At 35.7% G+C, this 15,735-nt stretch overlaps 2 protein-coding genes and 1 long non-coding RNA gene across 6 annotated transcripts; all 3 read left to right on the plus strand.

The window, feature by feature from the left end:
* Positions 1 to 168: 168 nt before the first annotated feature.
* On the plus strand, positions 169 to 6,694 carry LOC126922507 (BTB/POZ domain-containing protein 10). 4 transcript variants are annotated; one of them, XM_050735102.1, is made up of 7 exons: positions 169 to 352; positions 940 to 1,062; positions 1,816 to 1,932; positions 4,304 to 4,441; positions 4,514 to 4,785; positions 5,265 to 5,462; positions 5,704 to 6,694. In XM_050735102.1, exons 1-7 carry the CDS (start codon positions 255 to 257, stop codon positions 6,168 to 6,170), a joined length of 1,413 nt encoding a protein of 470 aa, XP_050591059.1. In that variant the 5' UTR covers positions 169 to 254; the 3' UTR covers positions 6,171 to 6,694. The 4 variants fall into 4 exon arrangements, with proteins under 4 accessions (XP_050591059.1, XP_050591049.1, XP_050591071.1 ...); XM_050735092.1 differs by having other exon boundaries at positions 172 to 373; XM_050735124.1 differs by lacking the exon at positions 169 to 352 and adding an exon at positions 729 to 879.
* LOC126922905 (uncharacterized) lies at positions 1,939 to 3,206 on the plus strand. Its single transcript, XR_007712993.1, has 2 exons — positions 1,939 to 2,642; positions 2,726 to 3,206. It is a non-coding gene; the product is annotated as an uncharacterized LOC126922905 (long non-coding RNA).
* A 453-nt stretch (positions 6,695 to 7,147) lies between the features above and the next one.
* On the plus strand, positions 7,148 to 15,720 carry LOC126922198 (protein nervous wreck). The gene is made up of 21 exons (XM_050734567.1): positions 7,148 to 7,338; positions 10,282 to 10,379; positions 10,670 to 10,715; positions 10,807 to 10,892; positions 11,044 to 11,325; positions 11,412 to 11,475; positions 11,556 to 11,684; positions 11,790 to 11,912; positions 12,020 to 12,123; positions 12,202 to 12,346; positions 12,455 to 12,532; positions 12,598 to 12,649; positions 12,757 to 12,860; positions 12,951 to 13,104; positions 13,196 to 13,368; positions 13,525 to 13,831; positions 14,012 to 14,226; positions 14,309 to 14,408; positions 14,509 to 14,652; positions 14,731 to 14,762; positions 14,851 to 15,720. Exons 1-21 carry the CDS (start codon positions 7,318 to 7,320, stop codon positions 15,412 to 15,414), a joined length of 3,021 nt encoding a protein of 1,006 aa, XP_050590524.1. The 5' UTR covers positions 7,148 to 7,317; the 3' UTR covers positions 15,415 to 15,720.
* Positions 15,721 to 15,735: the final 15 nt, after the last annotated feature.

Here is a 15,735-nt window from a genome sequence, read left to right on the forward strand (position 1 = left end):
TATTTCAAAATATTTGTTATTTACATTAGACGTGTTATAATATATATGTATGGAATACAGTAAACAGAATAATTTCATAATTATTTTATAAAGTATGATGTTACGATTTTCAAATAATTTTTATTCATTCCATTTTAGTTACTATATCGTAAGTTTTTCTAACTTGATGTAGCTTAAAGTTCGGGCAACGCCTGTCGAGACGAATTGTCATCAATGACCGTGGTGTTTCGTATTATCTGTTTCATCAGTTTGGAATGCAACTTTCCGTTGAAAGGAGAAGTCAGGTTAGCTTTCAATCTTGTGGTTTAGAGATTTGCACCTCAACCAGCTGGATTTTGAAGAAACTTGGATGGTATTTGTCTATATCTAATTTGTAAGTATGTGAGATGTATGTCCTATGCACAAGTATTCTGCAAAGAATGTGAAAGTATGGAGTAAGATATTTTATAATTTTATAACAGTAACTTGTCCCTTTAATTGTTAATGTAATAAGTATATATGAAATTTCTTGCAACATCATTATATCTAGTATCAAAAAATACTTACAAAATACGCTATTAAATTATAATCTTGGATATTTTATGAATATTATTTATATCTACAAAAATAATAAACAGAAGCCTTAACAATAATTTTACAAGTATTCGAATTTTCTATATGTTTAATTTAGATTTTATTGCATAATCCTTGTATTGTTTAAGTATTTGTATATTTACTATAGTTCATAATATATATAATTATGAAGATATAGGTAGTTAGAAATGAAATTGAAAAGATACATATAAAAGTTTTGTCAATAATGTTTGTAATTCAATAAGTTATTTAATGAAAAGGTATACTTTATTAAGAACATGAAGTGTAATACTTTCTGAGAATAAGGTAATTGTTTAAAGATAAGCATAAAATAATTTTGGATTATTTCCTATTATATTTTTACAGCTGGTCCAAGATGTCAAATCCTGCTGAGCGTTTAAACTATGTTCAAGATAGTAGCAGCGATACTGAAACAGATAAAGAAACAGGTGGCAGGGGCAGGCATCGTATTTATAAGAATAGAATGAGGTACTACATAAAAGATACAAATGAGTATCATGTTTGTCATAAAATAAAATAAAAGCTATAGGTATTTTAGATATTTTGATATTTATAAACATTTTTAATATTTTAGATATTTATAGATATGTTAGATATTTTATATTATTAGCTTAATTTCTAGTTTGTTAAAACAAATACTTTAGATGAGCAATAGTATGAAAATTTCACTTGTAATCTATTGTATCCTTGAAACTTAACAGTTACATGTGGCATGTATCAAAGGATGTTATGCAGGATGTCATGCATGTCAGTTAATCTTCTTATCAAAATTTACAAGTTCATACTTCTCTATAATTTTACACTAGATCAATCAATAAGCAGTGTATTAAAAAATAACATAATTCAATCCATATTTCACACTGATATATATCATAAAATTTAATTTATATTATGTAATTATATTTCGTTTTAGAATCATACCACATAGGCTTCCTGCAATCGTATTTGGTTTCATTTGTTTATTTATTTTATATTAAAAAGAATAATGTGTGTGTGTGTGAGTGAGAGAGAGCGCGCACGCGTGTTTGTATGTTGAAACAATAAAAAAGTTAAATAAACAACTAGAAGCCTCCATATTATATTACTTTGACAATAAAATTTGTATTTATATACACTTGTTCATCATTTAAATTATTTATTACATTAGACTCTGTAGATAATACACTATGCTTGTTGTCGAATGCAAACATTAGAAGGGTAATGTTGTTGTTTTGCATGTAGTTGTGGTGGCTCTTCCAAACCAAAATCTTGTTTGGTACAAAGAGATGGAAGCAATGAAAGGCACTGTCATACCTTCAATTCTGGCAGACAAAACACTAATGTTAATCAACAAAGCAGGTAATATTCACAAATGAATAGGAGACAGTAAACACAATAATGTTGTATCTTGTATCCAAAATATTTTATGATTTTAAGTTAATATCTGATAGTATTTATTAAAGTACTTAATTATCGTATGTTTTGCGAGTTGTATTTTTATTTCTTATATTATTGATACAAAAGTCCAGGCATCATTATACAACAGGTAGGTGTTACTTATACGTCGATTTTGTTTCATACATTGTGTTGCGTTTATTCCTTCATCTGAAGATGAACTCTTATAGTCAGATGACTAAAGTACCGATCCTTGCTGGAACTCCATAGATGTCAAGGAATCAAATCAGGCAGACTTTTCTACCAGAGAATTGGGCTGATGATTGGGACCCAGAGCTCCCCGCTGGGCCGCCACAATTGAGTTGGCATCAACGCTAACGTACGAGAGCCTAGAAATCCGGTAGCGAAAAACCGCGTGTACAAGAAACATCTAAGAGGATAGTTGATCCAGCTGAAATGACAGCTGGTGCGGTAAAAGCTTTTAAAGAAGTAATTGTCAATGAACCTATTTGGCAGGATAGCCATTTTTCCAAAACCCACCCCGTGCAAAGAATTTATAGTTAGAATCCCGATTTCTTCACCTTTGCACTACTGTGTGAAAGAGCGTATGCCGATCTGGAAACGGAAAATTTCCGAATCCCCAACGTGAGATGACACTTGCTGCTTTCTAGCACGTAATGACTAATATTTTGAACGTTGTAATCATCGATCACGTTGGAACAATTAATACGAAAGACCCCCATGCATAACATTCCAGAGTGCGCAATTCCCAATCCAAGGATTGAGGCAACTGAGAACGTATCTCAACAGCCAGCTGGTGGATTTGAAGTGTGTGGTGCAATAATCGTAACGCTTATGAATGCTACGTCTCCCCTTTTGTGACATCAAGATTAATAGAGGCGACGGTACAACAGAATGAAGATAAACAGTTTGATTCATGGCACCCACTTCCGGACGGAATGTCTCCACTCCATAGTGTGCTTACTATGAACTTACTTGGCTATCGCCACCACGTGGAACGATTAACTAACGAAGGACTACAGATTCTGCGAAATGTCACATCCCCTGATGGTAGTGACATGCAGTTGCGATTACGGTGAAGTGGCAAACTCGCTGCTCACGTCTCCGGAACACTTCGTGGTATGGAGACAAAATACAAGATGATCATGAGAAAGCCAACGCGAGGAACAAATACCGCTAATACGGTTGGATGAAGGTTGACACAATAGACGGTGGTGCCATGCAGCAAAACCGGCAACGCCTTTCAACAGTTATTGGATCGGTACAGTCATCCGTCGCACTTGGTAGCGCCCAATGTTATACGGTGGCAGTTTTTGCCTTACGTCGTGAGAGAACAAGAACTACTCGGGGGGTTTGCTAAGTGACAGCCCAGGGTGTTGCGCTCCCTGGATTGGTCGATACTATAAATAACAACTTCAATATGATTGCCTAATGGTTGAGAGGGACCTGATGACTTTACGGGATACAAGGCATACGAACACTTCGGCGTCGGATGAGCGTACTTCACTAATAACGACATAGTTGCGATGAAATTATTTAGTTAAGAAAAGCTAGCTACCCTGAAAAAGAATGATTCTCTCCTAAATTTAGTCTAGAAATAGCATTTCAATACATAGCATAGAAATTCATTCCTAGCATAGGAATGAATTTTGTTATCTTAGGTGCCCATTGGAAGTCCGTGGAAGGCCCTCTGCATTAAAGGTGCACCTCTCGCCGTCAGCAGTGCTGAGGGCCATGTTGGCGAGCGAGAGGGGCTGGAGCGCGGTCGTCTCCTTCTGCGAGCAAGTAATGCTCCGTAAGGAGGCGGCCGAGTGAGGCGCAGCTCGCGCTGGTCCCGTCCTCCGGTAAGTCCTAGCCGCTGGCCAGTCCGACACTGCGGGACTGTCAGCTGTCTGGTTGGGGAACCAGATTGCCTTGCACGGCGGCCCCAGGGACAGGCGTGCTATGGCTGCATACTGCGCCATATTCACCCTCCCCTACTTACGGACGGAGATAGCGCCAGGGGGCCTGAGATGCATGCTTTCGCGGTTCCAGGGCGGTTCTTCTTTAGGCGTTAGGGACGGCCACCATGAAGGTTTTGGCCGGTAGAATCCGGCACTGCCCCCACGTCCTCTCCCTCTCTCTAGGGAGAAGGAGAGGACGCGGAGTGCCTATAAAGATTTCCACCACGTAAAAAAAGAAAAAAATAGTGTTATATATTTATTCAATATTCTGCGTTGTTTTATATGTTTATTACCCATAATTCTTTTGTTTTATGTAAGTATTAACATTAAATGATCTTCAGTAGTAACTTAGAACATATTTTTTTTTTCAGACTTTGCTCTGGAGTTAGTGTTGGAAAAAATCAACAAAGTCAAAATAGAGACAATTTACCATCATCAGGATCTATTAATAGTATAAACAATCCACAAGCTAGTGATGAACGCATTACTCTTATTGTTGATAATACTAGGTAAGTATTATACAATACATTTTTTACTATTAATATGATTATATTAAGTTACAAGATAAATTTCTGTTTTAGATTTATTGTTGATCCTGCACTCTTTACTGCACATCCAAACACGATGTTAGGTAGAATGTTTAGTTCTGGTGTTGAATATGCTCAACCAAATGAACGTGGTGAATATGAAGTTGCAGATGGTATATCTGCTATGGTGTTCAGAGCTATTCTTGATTATTATAAAGGTGGCGTAATTCGATGTCCACCGACAGTTGCTGTTCAAGAGTTGCGAGAAGCTTGCGATTATCTTCTTGTACCATTTGACGCTAATACAGTAAAGTGTCAAAATTTAAGTAAGTAAATATAATTGAATTATACTATAATGTTTATAATTCAGTACAAATGAAATTATCAAATATATTTATTATGTTAATGTTGCATAACAAATCGTCCTGGAATTTTTCCAAATTTTTTAATCAGGATCATTTGTTACTATTAGGTCATCCCATAAGTTCGTTCCGTTTTTCGAGCGATTATATATGTTAAGATTGTTTACATACCTTTCAGTTTCATGAAAAAATATAATCCCCCTCTCGTTGTACAACTTCTTCCCATTTTTCAAGTGCATTGGTCCCTTTCGCCGTATGTTTGTAAATCGACACATGAAATGTATACACAAAAGTTGGCACGAACTTATGAGATGACCTAATATATAAAATTATTGACTCGTTTCACAAATAATAGGTCATGACAACTCATAACCATTAAAAAGCACAATGCTTATCTATAATAAATAATAGAAATTCTAAAAATAAGGTGATTTATTTCATAGGAGGGCTATTACATGAATTGTCTAACGAAGGTGCACGATGCCAGTTTGAAGTGTTTCTAGAAGATTTAATACTGCCGTTAATGGTAAACAGCGCACGTAGAGGCGATCGCGAGTGTCACATCGTTGTTTTATTGGAAGATGATATCGTTGATTGGGATGAAGAATATCCACCGCAAATGGGAGAAGAATATTCACAAAGTAAGTAAGCAAAGGATACTGCTTTTTACTTCCGGCTTTTTTTACAATATCAAGCTTCAAAATATGTGACCTTGCTACGGTATATTGGATGTATAAAATAGAAAATCGATAATCATATCGGTCGTAGTCTTGAACATTTTATTGGCTATATTAAAACTCATTGCCTTCAATAAGAAGTTTGTGATTTATTTCACATTAAAGAAAGCATAATGTTAATAGAGTGTCTTTTATTTTCCAACAGCTGTTAACAGTACTGCGATGTATCGGTTCTTCAAATATATCGAAAACAGAGATGTAGCTAAGCAGGTAATGAAGGAACGCGGTTTAAAAAAGATTCGTTTAGGTATCGAAGGATATCCTACTTATAAAGAAAAAATTAAGAAGAGAGCAGGGGGACGTGCTGAAGTGATTTATAATTACGTGCAAAGACCATTTATTCACATGTCCTGGGAGAAAGAAGAAGCGAAAAGTCGACACGTCGATTTTCAATGCGTGAAATCAAAGTCTGTGACAAATCTTGCGGAAGCTACTGCCGATCCGGTATTAGATGCTGGTGGAAATCCGATAGCAATCGCTCTTTTGCAAGCTGAACCAGCGCCTCAACCAGAAGTCGTATTACCAGTCGGTTCGGATGCCGACGTTGATGGTGCCATAGGTTTACCAGCTGATCAAGATCTTGGATCTATACCGCCTGACGAGTTACCATGAATGTCGATTGTAGAAGTTAGAACAAACAGACATGAACTTCGATTACCAAGTATTTATGGACTGCTTTCTTCTTGCGTCAATTTTTAAACCTAGTCAGACTTGCTTACCTCACAATATTCGCTTGCTTAAAAGGTTAAGCTTCAAATTATTGGTTTCCGAAGAATGAATTTCGTCGTGTTTTCCATATTTTTATAAGATAATATCAGGCGAGTAAAATTGCTTGAATATGATTACGCTTCAGATAAAATATGTGTCAAGAAATATGTAAGAAATATGTATTTCTTGTGGATCGAGCAAGTCTGATTTTGACCCAGTCAAAATGATGTATAGTGAAGTTATCGCATCTTGTGGATGTTCAACTAGTTTAAAAATGTCCGCTGTGACTTTTTCAATTTTGTATGTAATGTTAAACGTTTCTTATAATTACATGTCAAATACGAAATACATAATGATTCATTAGGTATGTATTTGCGAAAAGTATTCCCGTTTTATACAATTAATAAAGTTGAATACCGTTTCCGAGACTGTGGTTCTTTGTTTTTGTATGTTATTTCAATGTGTATTTTTACAAATCTTTTCCATGGTGTGAAATTATGCAAAATAAAGTTAACTCAGGCGCTTCGAACAACGTAATAACAAAACTATACACATTATAGCCTAAATGAGAGAAGTTTATTTTTGATCACTGTTTATTGAGTATTTCGTGTACAGCGCCTTCGCATTTTCACGGATCAAATAATTAAAAAATTCGAACTAGATATTGAAATATGTAGTAAAACGAATATGTCGAAAAGGGGGGAATTTCGGTTGATGTCAGTCGATAAAACACACGGAAATTCACATAGAAGAAGATGACGCTTCAAAGTATCGTGCGAGATCGGACACATCGGGAAAAGTCGGAAAAAGGAGAATGAGAAATGCCGAAGATGTAGATCGAGAGAACGCAGGCGCGTATGCGATCAATAAATAGGCTAACTCAGTCGAGGACAGGAGATCAGTAGCGTACGAACACGCAAGCAGTGAGGGTGGTAGCGCGTGGTAATATTGTGTCGGGTGAGGCGTACGAAAACAACAAACACCCCTCCCCGGCGGACGGTGTAAAACGGGCTGCTAGCGGTGAGGCTGCAGAGCAGGCCGCTCGTCCAGCATGCAACCACCACCGAGAAAAGTAAGCCGATAAGCTTGACATCTTCGCTGTCCAATTTTCTTCTATCAACTCCGTACGATCTTTTTTCTCTTGTACCCTCCTCACATCAGATTTTATTTCGTGCAATTGTATGTGCAATGGTATTTCTCCAAGAATAAATAAATCTATTTCCTGTCGTTAAACAAGTTAAAATGATCCAGCGCGATATCGTGAAAGTAGGGTTCATTTCTAAAGTGTCATACGTATCGAAGGAAGTATACGAGAGGGTAACAGTTCTCGATACGATCGAAACGCACGAATTTGACCGCGTATCGATCTTTAGCGATATTTTACGAAAAAATTGACGTAAACGGCGTTCGAACGTTGCCACGATAGGAAAATCGATGCGCACTTCGGTCTTCGCCACGAATCTATACCAAAAGCTGACCTCAAAATCTATAGAACGGGCCAAAGACCCAGGTTAATATCTTCTCAGATCGAAACGAACGTGCATCCTATCGATAATGACTTCTACCCTCCTTCAAATTCCTCGCTTTCACACTGCTACCATTCGGAAATATCATCCTCTTTGCGCAGATCTAAATCTCCTTGTCCCTGAAATTTCCGTCTGTCTCCTTTATTATATAACTGTACACTATGTTCTCGCCGAAATCGATCCCGAATTTTGAATGTAGGACGATTTTTAGGAGGCCATGTTTCTTCTCGAGAAACTTTTCGCAAAATTTATTTCGCCTTGTAATTTAAAGTTTTACCACGAATTAAGATTAAGCAAAGGATAGTATGGTTAAAAAAAAAAAAAAAAAAAAAAGAGAGAAAAGAAAAATGTTTGACTTTTCGTTCGTAATTGCCTTTTACTATAAAATATTTAGTGCAATAATGACTCGAGGAATCGATAAATAATGAATGGCAAAGTACTCTTTTATTGTGGTTACAACTAGTGATTTACATGCACTTGCAATCTTTCCACGCCCTCAAACACGACTAATATGTTGTTCGCAGGATAATAAAATGTCCAGGGCAGACATTGCGTAGTTTTATGATTTTTCTATCATTTTTAATTAACTGGATGGACATAGATGAGAAAATAGTCGAAAGTCTTCCCGTTATTTAGTTAACTCTATTCCTTTAAAGATAATAGGATTCTCCGATCTATTTATCAAGGTAGCGAATCGGGCTTTCGCTTCGCTTCGTGACAATGAAGTTTCGTAGTTAAAGATCGGGAGATTCCTGACCCACTTCCACCTACCGAAAGCCAGTCAAATGATAAGAATCCAGAGTGATTGGCAAGAAGGGAATGCGTGTTTTACGCCTAAGACTGTTTGAAAAGTATACGTCCTTTCGGCGAAATTTGCTGCAGCTCGCTGCGAACGCTCCTCTCTATTTGCTTTTCGCACCGGAAATTTCTCTTCGCGTCTTCCGGACAATTTTATGTTTACCCACTTCTTTGCACTCGACAATTTCCCTTTGACGAGAATAGAGCTAATGGTCAGAGAGCAAGCTTCCTATTTAAAAATTTTAACTACGCTAATTATTTATGAGATCGAAGCAGCATAATTTTACACGACTTCAAGGAATTCTTTCCGTTCTCTCTCCTCCGTTTCAAGAATGTTCGCCGAGTCACTCGATATCTTTTCTAACAATAAATCGCCTTATTAGGAGTCGCGATTACGATTTTCTGACGACCTACGGATGCAGTTTAGAATTCATCCCCGTCTCATTATTATCGTATCCCGTCAGGTACATCTTAGACGGGTTAAAATCTGACCTTTCTGTCTCGCAGGAAGTAAGCTGGATTAGAAGGAACTATAGTTCCCAAGTAATATTAGATAAAGTTCCGTTCTTAGAAAAGACACGGTAATTTACTTGCACGTAAAAAGTGACAAATTGACGGACTTATTGAAAATTCTCCTTTATACTTTGCCTGCAAACGGATTGAAACAAAGCGGAAAGCTCTGTTCTGTCGTTACTTGATATTTCCATTAGCGTGTTTGTCGAATCGCTGGAGCGAAAAAAGACTTGAAAATTTGCATTGTACTCGAACACGATGAAGTAGGTTTTATCGTTTAACGATCTGCGTAACAATGCGTGATATTACTAGTACACACACACACACACATAACTATATATTTGTCCACAAACTATAAGCGTATCTGCTTGATATATTTTTTAAATATTGGTAGGATCGATAAGAAAATCAATAGAATTCCAATGACTAAAGGAAGCTTCATTGCCCCTGGATATTAAATGATTATTCATCAGAGTTCACTAAGTCAATATGAGTCACGATACTTAAAGAAGATATCGATACACCCACTTATACAACAAAATTGAACTTAATTTATAGCAATCTTAACATTAATTAAATCATTAGTCCTGTACGTTTGCCTACCAGGAAATTAGTACCTCGCCAATGTATGAGAAAAGGACAGAAATTTTTACTTTATTTTATTTTTGTATCCGAAGCTACGTGCTTTGTTTGAAACATACTCGATTGAAACTATAAAGGAAAATTTGAGGTATACGAACTATCTTATTTTTATTGAATACTTAACTTTACCAGTATTAAATAGATCCAATAGTCGAAGCCTGTAAAATTTTGTACATGGATGACTCTATCAATACTTGTAACAATATACAAAAATGTACGAACAATCGAGCTACATATTTTTCTTAAAGCGTATGTCCACTATCCTTCTATGTATAGTATTCGTTAATGTTATCGTTGCCAAGTCAATTTTTCGGCGCGACATTCTGGCAAAGAACCAAAGGATACGCCTCCATTTATTACGAAGATCTGTTCGTAACAAAATCGGGATATTACTACAGAAATATCGACGTGATTGTGTTTATTAACTGTTAAATCGGATCGCGTTATAACGTTACATTTTATTACGCATATGATATTAATTAGATGTAACGATAGAAAGAAGAGAAAGTACAGATTGACAATGTGAACATTTGCAGGGAAATTACACGAAATTTCTTAAGAATGTACACGCAGAGCAAGCGGCAAAATTACAAGCGAAAAACCAGCATGAATGCGACCTTCTGGAAGATATACGGTAAGTCTAAAACTTATGTAAAGGAGGATTAGATAAAAGCTCTTTAAACAACCTAAGCTCGGGTCATTTTATATCACCGATCTCGATTTCTTTGACGTTACACTTTCACCTTCAATAAATTTTATCTTATTCCACTCGTATTACAAATGAGTTAACGCCCCTTGATATTTGTTACATATGTATTTTCTGTAGCATAGTGCGTCTAACATGTATCTCATTTTATAATTTTGTATTTGCAAATAAATTTTTTATTTGAAAGCATTCGTTCACAGTGCAAATATATTTTTCAGCAACTTTACAATAAAAAAGTCTGCGATTGAAAAATCATACTCGGAGGTAAGGGAGATATCGTTTTTCGTAGCGAAAACTGTATTTACGAAATCCACGTTATCAAGTTTACCTTGTTACTGACCAATGATCATTTCAGGCACTTCTTAAAATATCCTCAGCATATTTGAATAAAAAGATACCAAACATTCCGGATTTGAAAGTGGAAGGTGGCGAAGAAAAATGGTACACTTTAATATTATGCAGTATATATTAAAATTGTCTTAGCCGAAATTATCCCCGTCCCTGCCCCCAGTCGAAGAAAGTTAAAATATGTTGTAATGTTTTTCTACATCTTGAAACAATTCGGTTGAATTTAAATAATTGTTAATTTCAGGAATATGTGGAACGTTTGGCGAACAGTCTTAGAAGAAAACGAAAAATTGGCTAAAGCGCGACTAGCTGCGGTAGAAGTTTTTCAACAACAAATTGCTGACGATGCAAAGAGTTTAAAGATGCATAAACTACAAATCTCTAAGAAGGCAATCGACCAATTAATGATAGTACAAAAAGAGTTACAATTGTGTGTACAAGATGTAGACAAAACAAAGAAATTGTACTTCGACGAAGAGCATAGTGCCCATGATGTACGCGATAAAGCAAAAGATATCGAAGAGAAGTATGTGTTTACACAGATTTGATTAGTAGACAGTCCAAGTTTTGCAATGAATTGAAGACTTAAAACCTGGTACTGATTAATTACAGACTAAAGAAAAAGAAGGGATCCTTCTTTCAATCGATAACGTCATTGCAGAAAAATAGCGCAAAGGTAGAGAAATGTTAAATAATTAAGGTATTAAATAATTTGTAATAATTCAGATATTTTACGCAAAAAGTTACTGTTTCCAGGTGAGCTCGAAACGCGATGCTTTAGAAGAGAAATCAACAGGAGCTCGAAATGATTATTTACTTAGCCTCGCCGCTGCCAATGCACATCAAAATAGATATTTTGTGGTCGACTTACAAAGCACTATGCAAGTAAGTCACTTTTATTACGATATACATATATATATACATATATGTATATGTAAACTCTTTCTTTCATTTAAAATAAATAAAAAAGCCTTTTTCCTCTGTTAACAGTATTTAGAGCAAGATGTTTACGATAAAGTTGCGGAATATTTAACGCTAATGGGTCGTACAGAACTTTTGACCTGCTTAGCTACGCAAAATAGTTATGGCAAAATTCGTGATCAAGCGCAACAAGTGAGCATAACAATTTTAGACAAATTACCTTAAAAATTAATATAGATAACATAGATAATATAGATAAATTAATGTAAACTGTTTCGTTCGTTTCTTATCTTTTACAGCTCACCAGAGAGTACAATATACAGTGCTGCTGTTTGTATTATCCTGTTTTAAAGCAACATATACAATATGAATTTGAAGCTTGCGACAACGATCCGATAGAGAGGTTTATAAATGATTTATCAGATGGATATACTTTGAAGCGTTAATTTTTATGATACTCTAGAAAACAGATTTGTTGCAGGATAACGGCTGATCATTCTGCTGCAGCTACACTTGGAAAAGAAGCTCGACGCTGGTCGACGAGAATAGCTCGTGAAATAGGCAGCGCTCGAGAAAATAGTAGAAAATTACAAGTTCTTCTACAACTAAAAGAGTCTGGACAAAAGGTTAACGAAAGAAAACAACTAGTCGCTACAGAAGTCTATTAAATTATCTCTTTTACGTTGTATATCCGGAATTGATTTATTAATACTTATACTTAACAATGATTATAGACTGATCCAAACGATCCACAAGGTCCAGATTTAGATACGAAAATCGATGAACTGAAACATATGATACGACGTGCAGAGGTAAGATATGTGGTCAAACGTGATTCACGTCAATTCCCTTCTTTACCTATTTACTTGTTCATTAGACAGCAAAGCTAAAGGCAGAAGCAAGAATAGAATGCCTTCGAAACGGTGGAGGTTTGTTACATATTTATTTTTCTGTTTACTCGAGTGCAATTGTTATAACAAATCGTGAATTAACAATTAGTAATTGTATCGCTTTATATGTGTTATTTTTTTTTTAGTGAATGTTGATGAATGGCTGCAGGAAGCAGAAACTTTAAGTGTCCAAGATATGCCACGTTCAGCTAGCTCTCTTTCTGTTAGAACTGATGCATCGGGAACGGCGGTACTGATATTTAATTTAAAACTTGTCAATCTTTTCTTATATGGAAAATTTTATAAAGTGTCGTAAAAAAATCATGTATATGTTATACAGGAACATCCGTCCTCAGATTCGTTTTATGATAGCGATGGCGATGGTGGAAGCGACTTGACGACTGTCGAACGACCGGGCAGTGCACGAAATGCTTCTCAACAAGAAGAAGAAACAACTAAGGAAAGGCAAAGACATGATAGTGAAGAAGTTGATGGTATATAAGGATTAATAATATATGACATAAATCATAATACAGAACAGAACATTCCATTCAAAATCACATTATTTGTATTCTCAATTGATAGCTTTACTTGAGCAAGAGAAGCAACGAATAGAACAACTTACTGTTGGTTGGGACGATCCGACAACTGTAGATTGGGATAACGAGGAAAAGGAAGAACAAACTGAGATTCGTGAAACATCTGAAATGCCTCCTACGCAGCAAATATACAAGTGTACCGCGCTTTATTCGTATACGGTGTGAACACTATATACTTTATAATTATTACTTATTGTAATAGAATTAACGTTTTAGCAAGAAATATGTATATTAGAGAGACCATTTTTTCTAGGAAAATATTTATATATACCTTACTCTTTTAAGTATCTTTTATTTAAAATACATTTTCTATAGGCGCAAAACCCTGACGAATTATCGATTGTCGAAAGTGAGCAACTGGAAGTCGTTGGTGAGGGTGATGGTGATGGTTGGCTCCGAGCACGAAACTATCGTGGCGAAGAAGGATTTGTTCCCCAGAATTATCTCGATGTTGAAAGGGATACAACATCCGGTCTAACTTCCCAAGGACCAGGTCTAGTACAACAAATATCCTTCTCCTCGGTAGATTACACAATCGATGATCATGATGCAGTAGATCCAGATGCTAATCTACAAGCTAATCTACCAGCATCAGAAACTATTGTACAAAATCATATAGGAGGTAAGTCTACTTTACATGTCTAATGTTAAGTAATTTTTATTTTTTTCAAATACGAAATATTATATTAATTGTATAGCTTATGGCACATAATAATTTATGTAATAAATTAATACACTACACGTATATTTTATAATAATTAACGTTATCAGCATCAAATGCCGGTATTGATCTATTTTTCAGAAGTAGAACAATATTGTATTGCCCTTTATGACTACGATGCCACATGCGATGAAGAACTTAGTTTCCTTGAAGGCGATATTTTAAAGGTTTTAAGAAAAGAACCACACGATGTAGACGATGGATGGTGGGAAGGAGAATTACGTGGACAACGAGGATTATTCCCATCTTTGATTGTAGAACCTTGTGCTGCAGACGGTTCACCTTTGACTCCACAGGTTAAATTTTAATTGATTAAAGATCCTTTCAATTATTAATATATTTATTTTTAACAATCTCTTCTACGTCTTTTATCATTAGGAAAATATAACACCGCCGAGCTCTGCACCACCAGTGTTTACACCACCTGAAGTTCCAGAATTTTTATTAGAAAGTGAAATAACACAAAGTATGATGAAAGGTAACAAGCTTCTTCTAAAAATATTCTTAAAAAAATTATCCTAAAAAAGATGATGCTATTATTATATTGATATGATGTTATATTGTGCTATATTGCATAGAATCACAAGATGGAATATCTAGTAATGCAAACGTTGAACAACAGCATCGACAAGAGGGTTTCATAATAAATCTTTCAAAGGACCAAAAAAGTCAATATGGCTCGCAGTTTGAAGGCGATAAATCCGAAGGGCCTGGTATAGTAGGTAAGTTTCAAATCATTACTGTTATTTATCGCGTTTCTATTTAATTTAAATATCAATATGCACAAAACTGCTGCTTAGTTGTAGAAGTATCGGATGAATCGGGAACAAAGGTAAGCAGTTTATTAAATTGTAGTACAAAAACATTTATTTAATGATTGATTGTTAGGCAAAATCTAACTATGTATTTTCTATTTTTAGGTAGATGATGAGAAAACAAAGCAGCTGAACATTGACCAGTCTAAAGACGATTTCGGACTTGGGGTTGCGCAAATTGTAATTACTGCGGCAACACCAATGGAAGAAATTGAACATCCATTCCCGGAATTAGAAGAAACCGCTGATGACACAGTGAAATCGACGGAAAGTTCTGATGGTGATTTACCTTCAAGCACTACTACCGAAGTAAATGAAAGTGATTGCAAAGAAGCTACTGTAATAATGGATGAAAGAGAAGAACAAGAAATTACAGAAACGACCGAAGATATTGAAGAGAAATCAACAGTTGATGACTTACCAACTGATTCAGCACCATTTCCAATTAGTAGCAGCTCTGGAAGTGAAGGAGACTCAACATCCGGGCCAAGTACAGCAGATAATTCTCAATCTATACCATCTCGTGGTACCGTAATCGAAGTACAAGAAACAGAAGATATTGAGATCGTGCCAGAAAAAATGGTAATAGGAGGAAGGGCAAGTATTCCAGACGAATTACAACCTGACCAACTAGAGAAGCTACAAAATCTGAAAGAATCGAATGCCTAGGAATGACTAGACCTCGGAGATCCTGATTATCCTGCCTTATCAAATAAACTGGCTCTTCCGAAAAATCATCAAAATAAATTCCAGTATTTACTGAAATTTTGGAAATCTCCAGAGGTTATTGCAAAGAAAGACTAATGAATAACGGGACAACTAAACGATTTTTATGTTAATATTATGTACACAACTTTTTTGCTAGATGATACTCTAGTGAACTATTTAAAGAAAGGTGTTGCGACTTTTGCAACCTATTTACAAGACATTAATGTACAGTCATAAGGTAATAAAGAAAATTGTCGATACCTATAATAGATGAAAACTTTT

The sequence above is a fragment of the Bombus affinis genome, chromosome 1 (genome assembly GCF_024516045.1).
Source record: "Bombus affinis isolate iyBomAffi1 chromosome 1, iyBomAffi1.2, whole genome shotgun sequence".
NCBI classification, from domain to species: Eukaryota; Metazoa; Arthropoda; class Insecta; order Hymenoptera; family Apidae; genus Bombus; species Bombus affinis.